At 41.3% G+C, this 22,908-nt stretch overlaps 1 protein-coding gene across 1 annotated transcript in view; it reads right to left on the minus strand.

Moving 5' to 3' along the window:
• Positions 1–21,910, minus strand: part of LOC133133879 (progesterone receptor-like) — a 31,449-nt gene extending 9,539 nt beyond the window's left edge. Inside the window, exons 1-2 of the mRNA XM_061250151.1 lie at positions 20,916–21,910; positions 19,401–19,510 (exon numbers count right to left, since the gene is read on the minus strand). Coding sequence (XP_061106135.1) covers positions 19,401–19,510; positions 20,916–21,910 — 1,105 coding nt within the window. The remainder of the gene's footprint in view (positions 1–19,400; positions 19,511–20,915) is intronic.
• Between the last annotated feature and the right edge of the window lie 998 nt (positions 21,911–22,908).

Genomic DNA, 22,908 nt, shown 5'->3' on the forward strand with positions numbered 1-22,908 from the left:
CCTGAAGGGACTCATTAACAGAGAGGAGTGCAGTCTCCGTCGAGTGGCCAGGTCTGAAGCCGGACTGGTGGGGGTCCAGCAGGTTATTCTGTGAGAGGAAGGAAGAGAGTTGGTTGGAGGCGGCTAGTTCAATGGATTTGGATAGAAAAGGAAGGAGAGATACCGGATGGTAGTTTTGAATGCAGGAGGGGTCTAGAGTGGGTTTCTTTAGGAGCGGGGTGATGTAGGCCCTCTTGAATGATGAGGGAAAGCAGCCAGAGGACAGAGAGGAGTTAACAAGGGAGGTGACAAACGGGAGGATGTCAGGCGTGATTGCCTGAAAAAGGTTTGAGGGGATGGGGTCCAGGGCACAAGTAGTAGGGCGGTGGGAGAGCAGGAGGTGAGACACATCAGCATCTGTAAGGGGACAGAAAGAGGAGAAACAGGGGGCAGACACAGAAAGGGAGGCAGGCATAGAAATGGTGGTGGTCACGAAGGTGCTGCGGATATCTGCAACCTTCTCTTCAAAAAATAACGCAAAGTCATCAGCAGTGAGCGAGGACTGAGATGGTGGGGGAGGTGTGCTCAGGAGAGAGGAGAAAATGGAGAACAGTTGACGAGGGTTAGAAGTGGAATTCCGGATTTTTGTTCATAGCAAACATTAGCTAAAAATAGTCTGAAGGTATTCCAATTAGGGGTGTGACTAATTCAATTGTTTAAATAGTTAACAAAAATTGAATTGTAAATGTTAGAAAAAATTACTGAAAAATTTTTCTGAAGCTGAAATGGTAAGCTTAGAATAAATGCCAAAAATAAAAAATCTGCTTTCACCACCAGTGACAAAATAGAAAAAAACACAACAGAGTACCGTTCCATTCAGTCGTAGGAAATTCCCAGTTGAAAATTCCAACTTCCGATCTCCAAGCATTCCAGTAGCATGACACAAAAAACAAGCAATGCGGCAAATGTATAACCACTTGAACTGTTCGCTTTCTGCATTGACTCAATGACAGAAATATAAGAGTAACATTACTTGTTAACTGAGGTCCCATCTAGCTCTTAAGAGTATAATACAGGTCTATCCATCGGTAGCTAATCTGCAAAACTCAGTAACTGCTCGGCTCTATTTCTGAATGTTTTCATACCTTTTTTCTTTGGTATATTGAATGTTCCCTATCTTGTGGACAAAAGATAACTTTCAGAGATAATTTGCCCTAACTAACAACATTGGACACATGTTTTGACATCCATTCACATGCAGTACAGATTTTACTGTATGATAGGTTCCTGTATCATTAGTGGGCGGCATGGATGGTGCAGTGGGTAGCACTGCCGCCTCACAGCAAGGAGGTCCTGGGTTCGAATCCCGTATTGGCGGGGCCTCTCTGTGTGGAGTTTGCATGTTCTCCCCGTGTTTGAGTGGGTTTCCTCCGGGTACTCTGGTTTCCTCCCACAGTCCAAAGACATGCAAGTTAGGCTGATTGGAGAAATCGCCCAAGTGTGTGAGTGAATGGTGTGTTTGCCCTGTGATGGACTGGGTTATTCCTGCCTTTCGCCCAATGTATGCTGGGATAGGCAACCCTGTTCAGGATAAGCAGGTTAAGATAATGGATGGATGTATCATTTATTATTAAACTTTAAAAAAAAAAATTTATATGCACAAACTGAAGCATGTCTTGAACAACCAAGAGGAACCTATTGATTTACTGATCCATTTAACCCCTTTTCCTGACACACACTAGAAAATTACAAACCCAAAATGAAATGGTTACTATTCTTAAACCGTAATACAGGCATAATTCTGATCTCTTCTGAAAGGTAACCCTTTGGGGTTTATTTAGTCAGAATTACTCTAAATATTAATATAATAAAAGAATAGAAACACAATTGAGCCAAGTCACAATACCGGACAAATTCCCTTTAGGGTCCTCACACAGGCACCAAATTAATACATGTTCCTATAAGTGAAAACAAACAATTTTTTGTTTATTGCGAGATTAGATGAGTTGTGGTTTTGTATTTTGTCTCTGGTCTGCATTCTATAAAAAAAGGTACAGAAATTGTGCCCCTTACAAGGAAATAAATCTTTTTATCTGAGTTGTGTATGAATAGAAACAAAACATGACCATGATTCAAATGTCTGTTTCGATTTCATACCAATAAGAAGGACTGAGAGGCAAATGTTTTATTGAGCTTGGCTTTGCACAGCCAACCATAAAATACACAGTAATATACAATCACTCGCTGAGGAATAAAGTGTTGTTTGAACTGTGCCAACTACTGGCTAAAGCAATTTCTCTGTCGCGTTTCATGCTTGTCATGTCATGTTTTATGTTTAGTTATTGTCTTGGTTATGTTATTGTCATGTCACGTATTATGTTAGTCTTGTCATGTCACGTAATATAGTTTATTGTCATAGTTTTGCAAACTTGTTACGTCACAATTTATGTTTCATATGTTGTACTGTATGGCGGCACGGATGGTGCAGTGGGTAGCACTGGCGCCTCACAGCAAGGAGGTCCTGGGTTCGAATCCCTGTTGGCCGGGGCCTCTCTGTGCGGAGTTTGCATGTTCTCCCCGTGTTCGCGTGGGTTTCCTTCGGGTACTCCGGTTTCCTCCCACAGTCCAAAGACATGCATGTTAGGTGGATTGGAGAGTCTAAATTTCCCGTAGGTATGAGTGTGTGAATGAATGGTGTGTGTGCCCTGCGATGGACTGGCGACCTGTCCAGGGTGTATTCCTGCCTTTCGCCCAATGTATGCTGGGATAGGCTCCAGCCCCCCTGTGACCCTGTTCAGGATAAGTGGGTTCAGATAATGGATGGATGGATGGATGGATGTTGTACTGTTCATTGATTAGCATACACTTTTTTGTGTCTTTCTGCAAATCTTGCATTCCTGTTTTCTCTCTCTCCCTTTCTGTCACTCACACCCTAATTGTTTCAATTTCCCTTGTCTTCTTACTAATCTACTAACTTTAGATCAGGTTTTGGTAATACTAACATTCTAACCATGTGTTCATGTTACCTTACGTTTCTTGTGCATGTCATTTACTAATTTACTAACGCTAGGGCAGGATAGGTTTAATACTAACGATTACTAATTACCTCGTTAACTTGTCAATCCTCCACACCTGATTTCCATTCTCTTGCTGCTCTCAAGCTAATTGTCTACACCTGTCTACACCTGCATATAAAGCTCAGTTTCATGTCATGTCTTTGCAAACTGTTTATTGACCAAAGATTATTGACTTCTGTTTTGTTGACCATTGCCTGCCTGTACCACGACTTTACCTGCTGTCTTTGTGCTTTTGCCCCGCGGAGCAGACTTCGGTCTTGTACTTCTGCCCCGCTGACAGCTTTCCTGACTACCGGACTTTTTACATGGTGTACCGATTACGAGACTGCCTTCTCCCTCGGTACTGCACTTTGGTTTTGGCTGGATTTTACGTGTATGAACATTGCTCGTTTTTTTTACTACGCTCTCTGGATATTCCCCGAATAAAGCCCTGACGGGACTTTATTACACCCCTGTTTCTGAGTCGTGCATTTTGGGTCCAACCCCCCATGCACCCATTTCATTCTCTCCATATCCTCTTTATATGGATTTGGGGAGTGGGTGAGAAGAGCAGAAGGAAGTATTACGTCTTGCGAGGAAAGTAATATTATAAACAATTATAACACATTTAGGTATGTGCAACTCAGTGTGTTTGATTCAATAAGATATTCATTTTTTTATTTTAAGCCATCATAAGCGGTAATACACTCAGTGACCACTTTAGGTAGATCTTTACGCCAGCTTGTTAATACAAATATTTAATCAGCCAATCAAGTGGGAGCAACTAAATGCATAAAAGCAAAAAGTATGCAGATGTGATCAAGAGGTTCAGCTGTTTTCAGATCAAATGTCAGAATAGGGAAGAAATCTGATCTTTGACTTTGACTGTGAAATGATTGTTGGTGCCAGACAGGGTTTGAGTATCTCAGAAACTCAGAAATCTCCAGGGATGTCCATGCACAACTGTTTCTAGAGTTAGCAGAGAATGGTGGGGACAACAAAAAAGTGAGCAGCAGTTCTGTTAATGTGAGAGGTCAAAGGAGAAGGGTAATGTGTTTGATTGTTGAAGGTTGCAATATGGTTGTGGGCAAATGCAAGGCTATTACATAGTTATTTAGTGAATCAGTGATCTGATGCATGTCCGTGAGTGGGGTCTTGTTTCATTGTTCGGATTGAGTAGGTCATCCTGTTGTAATGTAGTGGGCATCACTTCCATGTTACAGTACAGATGACGGTCAATGTAAACCAAATCTGTTAAATCCTCCAGTATATTTCTTAAGTCAATCCAGTATATTCCAAAAATCGATTTATAGGTGGATAGGCCTGAGTCGATTGTTGTTAATTGTTTTTGTTGAAAATAGTTTAGCTGGCTGTTCTGTCTAGTGATTTAGAGCCTCGTATTTAGATCTCACCTCAGTGCAACTTACATGATACCCAGTGTGCCATATTATGTCAGGAATAGTTATACCATGGATAATGAAATTCCATTGTTCATATTGTACTTATTGTGCTACATTGCAATCAATTACAATTTCTAAACATGAAAAGCACCTAATTCAGAAAAAAATGATTTCTTGTCCAAATTCTGGGTTTCCAGTTGTGGTTGGAACAAAAATGAGCATACTCCCAGAACCGAGTTTGGAAACCAATGTATTAATTAATCTTAAGTATTACACAGCATTATATAAAAATACCTTTCTATGCATTATGCTCTTCCATTTCTTACATATATAGCATTTAGTTTTTTTTTTGGTAAAGTCAAAAGCAAAGTGACAATATGAAGAGAAAAGACATAACCATTGTTCAAATTAAAACACAAAGTTAATCACAAAGGTGCACCATGGTTACATCAAATGTAAGACAGAGCAATGTGTTGTTCTTACTGATTGGGCTTGATAGAGGAGGTTCACTCTGTGCCATGGGGGGGAAATAAATGTTGTACAGAGTGCTCTGAAGATTAATTTCAGGCAAGGCTAAGAGGACAGAGTGACATGGCCATGGTCAATGGTGGCTCCAATTTATCTGTACATATTAGATAAAGCACAAACAAGCTAATAACATCAGAAAATGTGAAAGACATGATACTGCTGCTGATGACCTTTAAAAACATATCTGTGAACATACAACCATTTCCCATTATTTTTTATTTCTATTAATAAATTTATGCATGTCTACAGTGCCACTGTGTTGTAAAGATTGTGCTCTAATAAAGAGGTAAGAAATTTTTCATTTCTTACTGAATTACTCCAAGGTAACGGGATCGAAAGAGGTGAAATGTAGCCACCAAGAGCATACTCTTGTCTGCTTGAATAAGACTTGTTAGGTTTGAATGTCCAGTGTAAGAGTGTGTGACATTTATAACAGAGGTGCGGCAGAATTTTAACACCGAATGAAACACAAAATCTGAATAAATCCTTAAAGGTACAATAGGTAATTTCGGACTTCTAACGATCAAGAGAGGAATTGCAGCAACAAACACGCTCAAACCACAACACTGTTTATCCCACCCCTTCACTGTGAATGTGCTGACGTTGAAACGCCATTGGCTGTGGCAATTAGAACCAATTTTCAACGAATGAGCTTGAATTATTGTAGAGCTACAGTGGGCTCAAGAATTATTGGCACCCCTCACCAGCAATGCACAAACAAGGCTTAAAAAAAATAAAAAAATGTGCCAAATACTGTACTTTATTAATGTTTCAATGGAAACAACCAAAATCATAACAATCATTTAATAAAAAATAAATTTCAACAAAATCAAGGTTTCAGAATGATTGGCACCCTTCACCTAGTAGGGGAGACCGGGGATGGTTGTCACATTTTACTCATGTATGAATTGCTCATCTTCAAAAAAACTTTTAACAGTAATTCTCATATGAAATGAAAGCTTAAGGTCTTGGCTTGAAATTGGTATCCTTTTTATTTTTAGAACTTATTCCAACAAGAAGTAATTCACCATGAAAGACACTCTGACGCAATGTGACAACCAACTCCATCACGGGGTCGGTTGTCACAGGGTATGGGGTTGGTTGTCCCTATGGAGGTTCAATAGGGTTTCAGTGATAAATTTGGATCTTAAAAGAAGATGTGTAACTTTTTTGTTTTTTAAGCTAGACATACCAAATACGTTTTGAAATGAATACCACCTATAATAGTTGTCATCAATGCCCCTTCTGTTTAAACAATAAGATTTATGCAGGTGAATTATTGGAATTATCTTCTGTGTAGGGACTACAACTTCCACATTCCCACAGGAAAATTCTGCGACGTCCACCACGAATGACGTCTAACTTGGTTCAGCCAATCCCGTAATGGCGGGAGCAATAAACGGTCCCGTATAAGAGCAAGACACGTTCTTGGGATCTCTCTTCTGCTTCTTCTGGCTCTTCTGCTTCTTCTTCTGCTTCTTCTCTTCGACGCACCCCTTTTGGCCAGTCGCTTCAGCTCATCTGCTCCGAGACTCGGACAGAGGCTGAATGCTGCACAGCGCACTACCAGGCCTACGGACACACCCAGTTACCTCGCGGTAACTACGTGGCCTATAGTGAGTGGAAATTGTTGTACGCGGAACGCTACATCAGTTTACCCCAATAAAGCTCAACAACGAAACAGCAACGAACTTTTACACCTGGAAAAGGACCAGCGGATCAGACGACAACGCGCTGCTAAGACGGGAACACCCCAGCCTGCGCATCTCTCCCGGACACCATTCACAGCACCATCGCCGCTTCTACAAGGACAGCATGTCTTTTGGATCCAGCAATGCGTATGGACTCAGTAAGAAAACAAACATTCAGGCATAGCCAGTGTTTAGTTTAGTCTTAACTGTTTTTGTGAATCTGTGTTTCAATATTTACCATCCAACCATTGTAATGTGTTTGGTTAGCTACATATATATGTACGTGAATTGATTCGCCGTCTTTTGCGCATATATAGAGTAAAACTACGCAAGTAGTCCCTTCTCACAGCTAACTCTAACTCATTACCACACCCAGAACTCTAGCGACACGCGCGCTTGCGCGCGCCACACACACGCACACACACGCACACACACATACCAAACTAAATTTCCTTACTAACTTCCCGTTAGTTTATCTGTTATGTGTTTGTATGTTTGTTTAATAAATATATTTTATTAAACCCCGGTGTCCGTTTTGGAATCGCATAGACATGAGAGCCGAGTTAAAGCAGTCTTTCGAAGAACTTCCAACCTTCAGGTTATCGGTATGTTTAATCATTAGTATTGGTTATTTTAATTATTAATTAAAATACTAAATTTGTGGTTAGATATTCCTGATAATAGTAATTTTATGAGACTGATTACTTTTTGCAGTTATACTGCTACACAACGTTTAACTGGCGCCCCGGTTTCGTAGAGAGTAAAATCCCTGCGTTATTTGGCGGCCCGTGCGAGGACCCTACATAATTTGGAGTCCCGTGCGAGGACCCCTACATATTTTGGTGCCCCATGTGAGGAAGACTAGCTTTGGCTCAAATTTCATGTCTTGTGACTTCATAACGAATTCCCCATCCTAATTTGGAGCTCTGCGTGAGAAAGACGAGCTTTGGCTCATGTCACGTGCCTCCAGAACGAATTCTCGGCATTCTTTCTCAGCTAAATTGCCACCAGAGCAATTTTTTGAAAATACCGCTAGATGTCACCCTTGTACCATTTTTGAAAGCCTGCATGAGCTGCTTTCTCAATATACTGCCCCCTCGTGTAACATTGTGGCATTACATTCGTAATCTTACACGGTAGTTTGTTGATTGGCATTTACCTTCCGGTATAATACGTATTATCAATAATAGTATTATTAGCCGCACTGTATTATTAATTATAATTACTTGGTCAAAGTAATTTTAATAATTAATTGAATTTTACATTTAAATCCAAATTTAATTGTAATTTCAACCAATCACATTCTGGTATTTAGGATTAATGTGATCAGCATCACAGTTCCTATTTTACGGTCTGAATATCCGCCATATGTTTGTTCATTTTGCTGTTGTTGCATTGCAGTACCGCTAGTGCAACTCGAGTCCCTGTGTGATGCTATAGCTACCTTGTACTATAGTTATAGAGAATATTCAAAGAGCGTTTTAAATTCTTTATCCTTCATCACAACTTGTATGTTGGATTGTGATATTGGGAAACAATTCATTGCCAACTGTTAGGAGCTCAGGGCCCTTGTCAAATTGTTAACTTCAAGAGTACCCTCTTAAGTTACTGATTTTAGCTTTTAGCTTTATTTGGCTTGAGATATGGAACCCATATCTATTGATGAGTACCTTTCCTTTTTAGCCCAAGGTTTAGCACCTGGCTACATAGCTTTCCTGAATCAGATGAACCTCACTGATTGTAGGAAAGAAATGTTCTCATTAATCAACGAGAAAGGTCACTCCCCCAACCATTCAAAAGACCCAATTCTAAGTTGTCTGGTCTTGAATTTTGCCAGACAGATTAGTCTTGCTCTTCAGAGCAACAAAAACTTAGACTCAGAGATGGCATACCTCAGAGGACAACACACCAGTGTTTTACTTGAGCTTCAAACTGTTGGCAAGAAAGCAGTACAATACTTGCGTGATCTGCATTCAGCCGAATCAGATCTTTGTTCCTACAGAGAGGAATTATTTCAGTTGAAGAGTGGATGCCACAAGCTACCACATCCACTCTCTTCTGTAAGCCTGCTTTCTCAGGCTTGCCCAACTCCAACTTCTCCTGCTTCCTCCTTACACCACAAGGCAGGGGAAGGGGGGTCACAAATTGATTCGGGTTTGTCAGATCCCGGTTCCACAGCTTGCTCTGATGGAGACTCGTCAGTCTCCTCAGATTGCAGTGCTGTTGACCACCCATGCAATGGTTTGCCCACCTCTTCCCTGGAGAGGGAAAGGGGGGACTCCGTCCCAACGGTGGTCCATCTCCGCAAGGGAGAAACAGTCAGGCAAGTACAGGACTGCACCTTCCATGCCCACCCCTCTCATGAGGAGGTCAGGGAACCCTCCCGTGGACACGGTAGAGGAGATCTAACGTTATTAATTGGGCACACAAAAAGCAACGCTAATCCCGCTAGCTTTCCCTTTATAACTGAGAGGATAGGTGACAGCTCTGTACAGTACACTGACAGCGACAATTCATCTTCTGCCAACCATTGTGAGAATGACAGTTTTGTAGCTCCACCCCCTAAACCAAACCGAGGACGTCGAGCTCTGCATGAAACGCATTCACATTCAAATGTGATTTCAGTCTCTCCTTCTCCAAACAGGCAGACTAGTGCAACTTCACATGGTCTTCGCTTTGAGGAGCTAGAGGCCATGGCGAAGTATGTCCACACATTTGACCCGAAGGACTCCGAATTTAACATTCAGAGTTACTTGAGGGAAGTTGACTACTGTCTCTCGGATCTGCCCAGGGCAACCGATCGAGAAAAGGTACGACTTGTATGGAAAACCTCAACCAGAGAGATCCATACATTTATGGAACAACTTCCACCACAGGTTCGTTCCAGCTATCCCAAGGTTTGTGAAGCGTTGGTAGCTGAGTACCTGCCACGGTTTGATCAGGCCACAGCCATGATCAAATCTGTGGAGGTTAAACACAGCCGTACAGAAAGACCAAAAGACTTTTACCAACGTCTTAAACATGCTTTTTTCCAGGGCAGAAACGGACCAGGCTTAGATGAAGATCAAGCCTTCAAATCCCTTTTTGTGCACAACCTGCACCCCTGTGTCCGAACTCATGTTTCACTGTTTTCAAGGGGCCAGCACTCAGCCCTTGAATTAAGAAATGAAGCCCAAATGGTCTGGGACACTTTAAGGATTGTGCCCAGGAACAAGGTATTGGAAACAGCTGAGCACGTTGTTCCAACCAAGCCCGCCGGCACTTCCCAAGTTGCCCCATTAAAATCTAATGGCTCAAAACAACGGCATGTGAGTAAGTTCCCGGTTAAGAGCCACCGTGGTCGCTTCTCACACTCTGATTCCAGCCGGAATTGGAGAGAAGACCGACCCGGTAGGCCCAAGCCTCAGAGTCACCAGCATGACTCTGATAGGGAAGATACCTTGTCTGAAGAGAGCTTCTTCAGTTCCTCTGAGGACAACTAAAGCCTCTAATCTTTGTTCAGTAGTGTGTATGCCTTGAGTAACCACTCCAAAGAGCTATCTGGTCTTGTTCAACCTCCATCAAAAGACGTTGAATAAGACTGATCTATAGCCGTGGTCTCCTCACAGGCAGACTCCCAGCTGAAGCTTTGACCACTTTCTTTTGCACACCTTTCCTACCAAAGGGGGGTGGCAAAATAAACTGGTAGTTTATAGCAGCCACTTAGATTTGCATGTAGCAGCAGCAAACGCAGATCGTAAGTAGGTACTGTAGAGTTAAATCCGACACCTGTTATAACTCGTAAACGTTCATTGCTTCTTTCTACACCTACTGAACCATCGTAAAGTATTGCATGTAGAAACTACAGGGTAATCTTTACAAGTATATTGCCACACCCCAGTGTGCCTTACTCCACCTCTTCCCCAAGCAAGACAAGACCACTTGTGAGCTTACCACATCATTTAGAAATGAGACCACCTCTCCATTTCCTTCCTGATGACACAGCCATAAGGTTAAGCTTGGATACAGAAAGCTGCCCTAATTTGAAAATGCCCCCACATATTTCAGATGACAACCCTCGTCAGCAACCTGACTGTAGGGACTAGAACAATTGGTCAGTCTGAACAAGACTTCCAAAAAGGCTACAGCCTCTCCATCCTAGACCCCTACATCATCTGAACATTTTCATGGCTGGGTCATTCCTGTTGGTGCTCCACCTTCTGGACACCATCCAATAACTAACAAAACACCTGAACTAACAAAACGACTAACCCTTTCACCAAGGTTTCTCATGTTTTGTGACAATGTATTCACTGTTCGACCTTAGTGTTTCACATTGTTTGTATCATGTGTTTTAGACCAGTTTAGTTAATTGTTGATAAATGCCTGGATGTTTGTCAGTCAATTGTGAACTGTGTTACCGATCCAATGTACTTGACCTGTGGACTGTGAACTGACTTTTGTGCTCTCGAGGAACACTGGCTTCAGCCGCATCCTGAGACCACAGGGGGGATGTAGGGACTACAACTTCCACATTCCCACAGGAAAATTCTGCGACGTCCACCACAAATGACGTCTAACTTGGTTCAGCCAATCCCGTAATGGCGGGAGCAATAAACGGTCCCGTATAAGAGCAAGACACGTTCTTGGGATCTCTCTTCTGCTTCTTCTGGCTCTTCTGCTTCTTCTTCTGCTTCTTCTCTTCGACGCACCCCTTTTGGCCAGTCGCTTCAGCTCATCTGCTCCGAGACTCGGACAGAGGCTGAATGCTGCACAGCGCACTACCAGGCCTACGGACACACCCAGTTACCTCGCGGTAACTACGTGGCCTATAGTGAGTGGAAATTGTTGTACGCGGAACGCTACATCAGTTTACCCCAATAAAGCTCAACAACGAAACAGCAACGAACTTTTACACCTGGAAAAGGACCAGCGGATCAGACGACAACGCGCTGCTAAGACGGGAACACCCCAGCCTGCGCATCTCTCCCGGACACCATTCACAGCACCATCGCCGCTTCTACAAGGACAGCATGTCTTTTGGATCCAGCAATGCGTATGGACTCAGTAAGAAAACAAACATTCAGGCATAGCCAGTGTTTAGTTTAGTCTTAACTGTTTTTGTGAATCTGTGTTTCAATATTTACCATCCAACCATTGTAATGTGTTTGGTTAGCTACATATATATGTACGTGAATTGATTCGCCGTCTTTTGCGCATATATAGAGTAAAACTACGCAAGTAGTCCCTTCTCACAGCTAACTCTAACTCATTACCACACCCAGAACTCTAGCGACACGCGCGCTTGCGCGCGCCACACACACGCACACACACGCACACACACATACCAAACTAAATTTCCTTACTAACTTCCCGTTAGTTTATCTGTTATGTGTTTGTATGTTTGTTTAATAAATATATTTTATTAAACCCCGGTGTCCGTTTTGGAATCGCATAGACATGAGAGCCGAGTTAAAGCAGTCTTTCGAAGAACTTCCAACCTTCAGGTTATCGGTATGTTTAATCATTAGTATTGGTTATTTTAATTATTAATTAAAATACTAAATTTGTGGTTAGATATTCCTGATAATAGTAATTTTATGAGACTGATTACTTTTTGCAGTTATACTGCTACACAACGTTTAACTGGCGCCCCGGTTTCGTAGAGAGTAAAATCCCTGCGTTATTTGGCGGCCCGTGCGAGGACCCTACATAATTTGGAGTCCCGTGCGAGGACCCCTACATCTGTAATGAGAAGTAAAATGAAATAATTTGCAGTGCTAAAAAATCTCTTTGTGAAAGACACTGTTTTGAAAGAAATCATAATGAACAAGTTGCCTAATTGGGCAACAACAAACAGCATGCAAAGAACAAAAGACACACCGCCTTAAAAGGTAGCATACATGTCCAATATTTTCTAACAGGTAGGGTAATGAAACAACAATGAATAAAGGTAGGCCTGAGAACAAAAACAATATAAAACTCAGCTTCTCTCCCTTTTCATTACGATGTGTCTAGTAAACCCTGTGCTTCACTCAGAGTCACATGAGTCACAGTTCTGGATTCTTGGATTGCCAGGGGTGCAATCTCTGTGAGCCTGGCAGCAAGCACATCTAAGCCATACTTCCCGGGACTTGCTATTGGTGTAGGGCTCAATACAGACCAGGCAGAAACATTCATCTTCATCAGAGGACTCTTCCTCTGACCTTGTCTTCTTGGCTTTCTTCTTTCTTCTTTTTATATAATTATCTTATTAGCATCGGCAGACCTTTTTTCATTTTCAATCTGTGCTTTAACAGGAGTATCAGTTAGAACAGCAGTCCTGCGTTTTCTCCTTTGCTGGACCAGTTTCTTGGACCAGCCTTTGGAAATGATCGGATAACTTCTGGTGTTGGCAAACTGGTTGAAGCGGTGGCCTGAGCCAAGGCCTGCTGTACCCCGGTGGAGGTGGTATTAGCCAGGGGCTGCTGCATGCTTGTGGAGGAGGGAGGAGCTAGGGCCTGCTGTAGTCCGGTGGCGGTGGGCGAGGCTAGGCCCTGCTGTTACAAAAGATGGGGCAAACTCATACTCCTCAAAGACATCCCTGTTAAATGGGTAGATTCCAGTTACCCTGAAGCCTGACAGGATGTTGATAGGGGTTGCAGCCAGTGGGTAGGCAATGGTTACAATACCTGGGATGTCATAAATTGACATGGTCTTCCCTGGATTCTGCAGCATCCAGGCGTCACAGGCAGAGCTGACATGTTTCTTGAAAGGTCCATATACTGACCTGGCAAGGGGCTGAAGCTTGTGTGAGCAGTGTGGATGGAATGAAAGGATGACCACACCATTTTCTTTGGCATAGTCAAGGCCCACCACAGAGAGATGTGACCCGTGATTGTCTAAAAGCAACAGGGAGGGCTTCTCCTTGGAACATTTTGTGTGGTTGACAAAATGCTTCAAGAAGTCCACAAAATGTTCCTCCTTCATCCAAAAAGCCACGGAACCAGTCCGCACTGGCTCGACTAGTGTCACTCCAGGACTGTGGAATCGTGATGTTCTGTGACACCGCATATTGGAAAGCCAGACCACGGACTTCTTTGGGTGCAAGACCGTAGTAGATATCAGAGGCCCTTAAGACATAATCTTTTAGCTGCTTCTCTTGGTCATTGCTGAAAATCTGGCAATTTTTTATGTAGCCAACTGGCACTGATGGAGTGGTAGCCCTGCCCTCTATGTCATCACTGGACATTTTCTGGCAGTAACGGGTCAATGTCCTGTAGTTAATATTGAAGTCTTCGTATGCTCTTGTCTGCTAGCTTCACCTGCCTCACAGCCAAAAGCATAACATCTGCTGGCGTACTTCCCCTGTCTGTCTTTCTCTTGAAGTTCTTGACCATTCTACCAACAAAAAACTCAAAAAATATCACTGTCTGCATATCCTCAGCTGAAAAAATAATTTCTCAAACTTTAGGGGTTGGATGTCACAAGTGATAACCAACCCCCAGAGCAGTGAGACAACCATCCCCAACTGACATCCCCTAACAAACATGTTAAGCTAGCTCCCACATAGCTTTAGCTTGCTAGCTAAAAGATGACTCATCAAAAGCTACGTACCTTTGACTTTTTAAAAAGTGTTTTATTTTCAAATGACTAATAACAAACAAGCAGTTAATACAAAAACAACACCAACATGAAAAATTACTCTGACCCATAAAAATGATAAAATATCTCCTCACCTCAATGTTTTGTGTGTGTTCCAAAAAATGGCTAGTGCAAAATGAAGAGGATGTCAGGGCTAAAAGTTAATATCAACATGTCATAGCGCCCTCTAGTGTGGCTGTAATAAGCACTGTGACAACCAACCCGTGAGACAACCAACCCCGGTCTCCCCTACTTAGTGCAACCACCTCTGGCAAGGATAACAGCATGGAGTCTCTTCCTGTAATTTTTGACAAGATTAAGGAACACATTTGGAGGGATTTTGGATCATTCCTCTTTGCATATCCTTTCAAGATCCTTCACGTTCTTGGGTTTGTGCTTATCAACTGACCTCTTCAACTCAGCCCACAGGTTTTCGATTGGATTGAGGTCTGGTGACTGAGATGGCCATTGCAGAACGTTGATTTTGTTGTCACGGAACCATTTCTGTGTGGATCTTGAGGTGTGTTTTGGGTCATTGTCTTGTTGGAAAGTCCAACTACGACCAAGTCCCAGACTTCTGGCAGAGGGAACCAGATTTTCAGCCAAAATTGCCAGATACTTGCTGGAATTCATTATGCCATCAATCCTAACCAGTGCCCCTGGACCTGAGGTGCTTCTCCTTGTATGCATCTCTGTTCCTACGCCAAACCTACCGATGCTGTATCTGACCAAAACGTTCAATTTTGGTCTCATCTGACTAGAGAACCTTGTTCCAGTCATAATGTAAATGACATTTGGCAAACTCCAAGCGCTTTCTTCTGTGTCTTGTGGTCAGAAAAGGCTTTCTTCTGGCAACCCTTCCAATGAGGCTGTGGTTAAGGAGGTGGCATCTGATGGTGCTTTTTGAAACCTGGTGACCCCAAGATGCCACCAAGGCCTGCAATTCTTTCACTGTGATCCTTGGGGATTTTGTTGCTTCTCTCACCATTCTCCTCAATATCCTGGGGGGCAAGATGCAGTTGCGTCCTCTACCCATGAGATTTTCAACAGTTCCATATCTTTTGAACTTTTTTATAATTGCTCAGTGCCCAGTGGTATATTCAATCGTTTGTGAATTTTCTTGTAGCCATTACCACGTTTATGAAGGTCTATGACCATCTGCCTCTTTTGAACTGCCAATTCTTTTGTTTTCTTCATGGTGTTGCATGACAAAGGGATATTGCATGTGTTTTACCTCAGTTTTATACCCTAGTGAAACAGGAAGTGATGTAATCACTCAATACAGTTCCTTAACACATAGATAAACTTAAATAAGTGGAATTTAATACCTGGTTTAATTTTGGTAGGTTTTATTTACAATAATCTTTAAGGGTGCCAATAATTGTGAAACATTGATTTGGAGGAAATTGATTTTTAATTAAATCAGTAAATTATTTTTGTTGGTTGCACAGTATTTATCACATGTTGGTATTTCGAGTTTGTCTATAAATATATTGTTTAGAATTTTTTTGAGTATTGTTTGTTCATTTTCTGTCAGGGGTGCCAATAATTTTTGAGCCCACTGTATATGATGTTTTGGTCGAGTGCCGGCCCATCAACTGCATATTTTGAAACCCAAATTTAAGGACTATAAACACAGGTAGAGGGTAAGTCAACATGCCTTTCAGTAGCCTGGTGTATGCTAACACGTACAGTCCGTAAATTTTACTATAAATATTGGGACATCGACACAATTCTCATCTTTTTGGCTCTATACACCACCACAATGGATTTTAAATGAAACGAGCAAGATGTGCTTTAACTGCAGACTTTCAGCTTTAATTTGAGGGTATTTACATCCAAATCAGGTGAACTGTGTAGGAATTACAACAGTTTGTATACATGCCTCCCACTTTTTAAGGGACCAAAAGTAATGGGACAAACTAACAATCATAAATCAAACTTTCACTTTTTAATACTTGGTTGCAAATCCTTTGCAGTCAATTACAGCCTGAAGTCTGGAATACATAGACATTACCAGACGCTGGGTTTCATCCCTGGTGATGCTCTGCCAGGCCTCTACCGCAACTGTCTTCAGTTCCTGCTTGTTCTTGGGGCATTTTCCCTTCAGTTTTGTCTTCAATGTTCAATCGGATTCAGGTCAGGTGATTGACTTGGCCATTGCATAACATTCCACTTCTTTGCCTTAAAAAACTCTTTGGTTGCTTTCGCAGTATTCATTGTCCATCTGCACTGTGAAGCGCTGTCCAATGAGTTCTGAACCATTTGGCTGAATATGAGCAGATAATATTGCCCGAAACACTTCAGAATTCATCCTGCTGCTTTTGTCAGCAGTCACATCATCAATAAATACAAGGGAACCAGTTCCATTGGCAGCCATACATGCCCACGCCATGACACTACCACCACCATGCTTCACTGATGAGGTGGTATGTTTTGGATCATGAGCAGTTCCTTTCCTTCTCCATACTCTTCTCTTCCCATCATTCTGGTACAAGTTGATCTTTGTCTCATCTGTCCATAGGATGTTCCAGAACTGTAAAGGCTTTTTTAGATGTTGTTTGGCAAACTCTAATCTGGTCTTCCTGTTTTTGAGGCTCACCAATGGTTTACATCTTGTGGTGAGCCCTCTGTATTCACTCTGGTGAAGTCTTCTCTTGATTGTTGACTTTGACACACATACACCTACCTCCTGGAGAGTGTTCTTGATCTGGCCAACTGTTGTGAAGGGGTTTTTCTTCACGAGGGAAAGAATTCTTCTGTCATCCACCACAGTTGTTTTCCGTGGTCTTCCGGGTCTTTTGGTGTTTGGCGTTCTTTCTTTTTAAGAATGTTCCAAACAGTTGATTTGGCCACACCTAATGTTTTTGCTATCTCTCTGATGGGTTTGTTTAGATTTTTCAGCCTAATGATGGCTTGCTTCACTGATAGTGACAGCTCTTTGGATCTCATATTGAGAGTTGACAGCAACAGATTCCAAATGCAAATAGCACACTTGAAATGAAATCTAGAACTTTTATCTGCTCCTTGTAAATGAGATAATGAGGGAATAACACACACCTGGCCATGGAACAGCTGAGCAGCCAATTGTCCCATTACTTTTGGTCCCTTAAAAAGTGGGAGGCACATATAGAGACTGTTGTAATTCCTACACCGTTCACCTGATTTGGATATAAATACCCTCAAATTAAAGCAGTTAAAGCATATCTTGTTCGTTTCATTTCAAATCCATTGTGGTGGTGTATAGAGTCAAAAAGAGGAGAATTGTGTCGATGTCCCAATATTTATGGACTTGACTGTATATGAATATCCTCATTAGACATAATTCTAACACAGGTCACAACTGTGCTTCATAGGGATAGACTTGTTGTTTCATTGCTTTTCAAGTACAGCAATACAAGCCAAATCTATGCAGACTTGGAGCCAGGGGATAAATGATGGTAAGTGGTATGTGTTTTGGTTTAATAAGCACAAATAAGCAGAAAAACACTACAGATTAATTAGATTAGTTGCACATTCATGCTGCAAATCGACCATTCTACCACATCCCAAAGGTGTGAATGGATGCGTATGGTCAGCAACAATACCCAAATAGGCTGTGGCATTCTAGCGATGATTGATTTGTATTAACGAGCCCAAAGTGTGCCAAGAAAACATTCCCCACACCATTACACCACTGCTACCAGCCTGGACTGTCGACACAAGGCAGGTTGGGTCCATTGATTCTGGTGTCGGTGGCAAATTCTGACCCTACCATCTGTATGGCAGAAATTGAGATTCATCAGACCAGGCTACATTTTTCCAGTCTTCATCTGTCTTGTTTTAGTGAGCCTGTGCCCACTGGTTTTGTAGCCCATCCGCCTCAAGGTTCAACATGTTCTGCATTCTGAGATGCTTTTCTGCTAACCACAATTGTACAGAGTGGTTATCTCAGTTACCGTAGCCTTTCTGTCAGCTCGAACCAGTCTGGCCATTCTCTGTTGACCTCTTTCATCAACAAGGCGTTTCCGTCCACAGAACTGTCGCTCACTGGATGTTTTAGTTTTTTGCACCATTCTGAGTAAACCCCATTCTGATGGTTGACCTGGCCTGTATGATTTTATGCATTGCACTGCTGCCACACAATTAGCTGATCAGATAATCGCATGAATATGTAGGTGTACAGTTGTTCCTAATAAGTGCTCAGTGAGTGTATTTTTTATTATTGGGTGAGAAAATGCGTTTGTTACGAGTGTGAAATGCTAAAATTGTGCCGGGTCTCCCCTATGCACCATTATGAATGTAATTTCATTGGCTAAAATGGTACTCAGTCATCACTGTCATACCATACTCCTAGCCGGTTGTATGCTGTGCAAAATGTATACTAGTGTTGCTTGTACATGGAGAGGAGCATTGTATATACATAGGGACTGCTTCACCAATACTGGTCAGAGAACCCTGTACCTGGGCTGACTGTGTTCCAGAGAACATATATAAAATGTAGATAATAGCATTCCAATGTACAAGTATGCAATAGCGAAACAGACAAGAATGAAAAATTCTCCCGAGAAATTCTAAATAAACAACGGATATCATATTGATGAAAAAAAATGGTGGGGTTAACTATGGTACACATGTCCGCATGTACCCCTCCAATAGTTACTGTCTTTGCTCATGAAATATACTTGCAAAGTACATTTTACCAAAACTTTGTCGCAATAAACTTTTCTGTACATTCTAGCCCAAACCCCATGCAGAAGTGAACCTGGTGTGATAGTGTAAAGGAAAACCTTCCTACACTCTCAGAAATAAAGGTATGAAAATTATCTAAAAATGTACAAATGCTTGTTGCTGGAGTGGTACATAGGTACATAAAATTGTGCCCATAAGCATACTCATTTTTACCCAAAGAGAACAAGACTTTTAGGGTACCTTTGTGAAATTTGATCATTGAAGAACAAAAATGTAACTCCACTGTCATTGTATTTCTGATAGTATTTCTGTTGGTAGCATCTATACAGAAACATTTGGAGGAACTAGGCTCAGTAAGGGTCCCCTGGATGGCTCAGGATGTGAGCTCACAGTCACCAGTGGAAAAAATGCAACATTAGCACACAGTCAAAGGTTTATAGGCACCTTGGAGATGGCCCTGGTAAGCCCCTTACCTTCTACTGCCCTTTTAAAGAACACCTTACAGCTGCCGCAGGTGAGGACACCGTAGTGACAGCCCGATGCCTCATCCGCACAGATGGCACACACCCTATGGGGCAGCGCACTGCGAATGAACAGAGAGTCAGGGTCACTTAACCATCTCCATCTGTCCATGGTCATGGGAAGCCTCCAGATACACCAAACCTAACAGTTAATTCTGCATGTGGTTAAAGCACTTTTACTTTAGTCCTTTAGTAAAATACCTAAAGGTTAAAGAAGCATATATTTTAATTAACATTCTGAATATAATTCTTTCATATGATACTTCACTTTCATTAGAGACACTATGCTCAATGGAAAATTCTTGGAGGATGTGCAGGAGTGTTTTCTAATTTTAGTCTGGTGCCTAAAGTTAAATAATTTCAAATTTGAATAAATATTATTTGTTTTAGAATATGGACAGTTAACCTAGTACTATTATCCATGATATACAGGTTTAAAACAGAATGAATGAGTCAAATACACTATAACTTCATAATGCAAACCTTTGGAAAAAATATACCCAAAATTCTTATGAAGATAAATAGTGTGTCTCTAAGGCAGTCCAAACTCAGTACCCCTGTATATGTTGGTTTCTGTTCCAAGCACAATTGCAATCCAAGAAAAAAAAAGTATCATTTATAAGTTCATTAGGTGCTTTTCATGTTTAGAGGGATTAAAACATACCCTCTTAAACCATAGATCTTTTCAGATAGCTATGCGTACCATGAAGAATAAAATTCACATATTCATATTGTGCTTTTAAAAATGCAGACATTTTGCAGAAAAACTGCATAAATAGTCATTATTTTTAACTGATCAAATTAGTCTGAAGACTGAAGTGAATCAGTAGGCTCCAAATTGGTGACACCTGGACACCAAAACTAACCATTTGGAAGATAATGAAGAATTCAAAGACAAAGCAAATGATAACAAGGTATTATGTTGATATATTTAAGGGAAACTATTACAAATTAAATTAAATGTGTGTTCAACTACCACATTATGAGCCTATTAGTTAAAATCATCCTTGCATTTGTTACCTCTTCTTATGTAATTGTTTGTAAGATGGTGCAGTAAGCACAATACGAACATGGTAATGTTATTATGTATGTCATTACAAAGCTATTTCTGGCATAATGTGGTTTAAGGTACATAATGAATTTTAAGATTAAAAATTAAAATGTCTTACTAAAATAATTCGATGGCAATTGGGGTGGAACAAAAACCAGATTACATAGTGACACTCCAGGGCCGATTTTGGGAACCACTGCTCTACGAAATTACACTTTAAAAGCACACAGTAAAATGTCCAGTGTCCAATAGGGACCATATGTTCCCTGTATGAGTTGATTTAACACTGAACATTTTACTGTGCATGCTGCATTTACGGTCATATCATGATAACATTTGCTGCTATTTTTTGAAGGAGAAGAAAACATTCGTTGGAAATCACAAGCAAAATCCACGTTGTTTTTGCCACATCTTACCCTAAATAGGAGCTGTACGTGTGCATGGAACTGTATTTGGTGTTGTGGAGTCCAGCTGGTGACAGATAGTCAATCGGATGATGATCCTCAGAAAGACATGTGGACTGGCACCAAAACGAAGAATCCGCGGGCGCGCTAGAAATAGACAACCTGAACGGTTCGCTCTTAAGCACCGGCAATGTCTGCAGCGCTTGCTGTGGGTAGCCCATAGATGTCCTTGTAAGGATCCCTTCACCAACAAAGGAAGAGAAACTACCACAAGGATCTGTTTTGATATTTGCACTTTGCGGCAAAGGGTTATCTGAACTTATTTCGGCCGAGTACCGCGTAGTATCTAAAACAATCTTCTGAGTAGGTGGAGAGGAGTGCGCTAAAGTTTCCGGCTGTTCGCCATATGCAAGTTGCTGCGTACTCGCAGTACTGGTAAGATAACATGGATTCAAGTTCGGTATATTCGCTGTGTAAGGACAAAAGTCAGAAGTCTGTGGTTCCATTTTGAGCAAAACTTGTTCATCTTTAATACATATTCCACTGACTGAAGACGTGTTTAGTGTTCTGCTAAAGTTTTCCTTTGGCACAGTCGCTGCGAGAGTCACAGTTCCCTTTGCGTGGGCTTCTTCACTACTGAAGGGCGCGGTTGCCCAAACCAAATTGTCGGCTTTCGTGGATATTTCAACATGGCCATAAGAGTCTTTTCTCATCATAGAGTTCCCGCCAACAACAAAATCTTTCCAAATCTCGCCGTCATTACCTGAGCCAGGTGAGAAGGATAGGGCGTCCATGTTTCCAAAATTACGCATAGAGACAGGGACGCTGCTCAATGATTGTATGTCATTCGAGTCGTCTCGAACTATCCCCTCCACATAACTACCAAAAGACTCTGAGTATGTTTTAATCAAATGTCTGGCTCTTTTAATCGAGTCCGCATCAGGAGGTGGCGATTCTGTGGCCGGCGTGAATAAACTTTCCATCTTGTCTGTGCGTTTGTTATCCATGGCTATCCCAGAAACGTCTGAGACCAGATGTCAGCAGCTGAAACTCTTCAGGCAGGAAGAATCTTCACAGGCACCTGATTATACTCTTCCCCATGGTGCAGTGCTGTCCAAGAATTTGTAGCGGATCAGAAGAGAATATTACAGGCAGAAATATAAATATTAAAATTACTTTCCAATAACCAATTGGTATGTAAAACATTTGGAGAAATAGTATTTATTATTTGAAAGTAGATTTTGAAGGACATATATACACCCAGTGACCACTTTATTAGGTAGACCTGTACACCAGCTTGTTAATGATAATATTTAATCAGCCAGTCATGCAACTAAATTGATAAAAGCATGCAGACGTGGTGAAGAGGTTCAGCTGTTTTTCAGACAAAATGTCAGAATGGGGAAGAAATGTGATCTAAGTTACTTTACTATGGAATGATTCTTGTTGACAGACAGGGTGGTTTCAGTATCTCAGAAATAGCTGATCTCCTGGGATTTTCACACACGGAATTTTGATATAAATTTTTGCTCTTCATTTACAAATATGTATGCATTTGTACAAATCAGTAGACACAAATTGAAAGATTGTATGTGGATATATAAAACACATTTATGGTATGTCTCTTATTTGTGGTTCATGTTGTGAATTTGTGAATAATATTAATAATGTTAATATTAATAATAATAATGTTCACATTTGTGAATAATATTGAGACTAATCTCTCTCCATAGGGACAAACCTGAAGCCCTGAAGTAAATATTTTTTATTGAAAACGATGCAAAAAACTCAAGATTGATTTACCATAAACATACAAATAAGCAGGTGTAAATAAAATCTGTATTTTCTCTTGATGATATGTCACTGTGACTAGCAGCATGTGTCTTCTACTCTTTTTAAGACTCATATTGTAGGCTTTGACAAGATACACTTTGTCATGGAATGTCAGATATGAAATCCCAAATTCATCTAATGTAGTGCAGACAGTGTACTGCATGGGTGTGAA

Source organism: Conger conger, chromosome 7 (assembly GCF_963514075.1).
Source record: "Conger conger chromosome 7, fConCon1.1, whole genome shotgun sequence".
Lineage (NCBI taxonomy): Eukaryota > Metazoa > Chordata > Actinopteri > Anguilliformes > Congridae > Conger > Conger conger.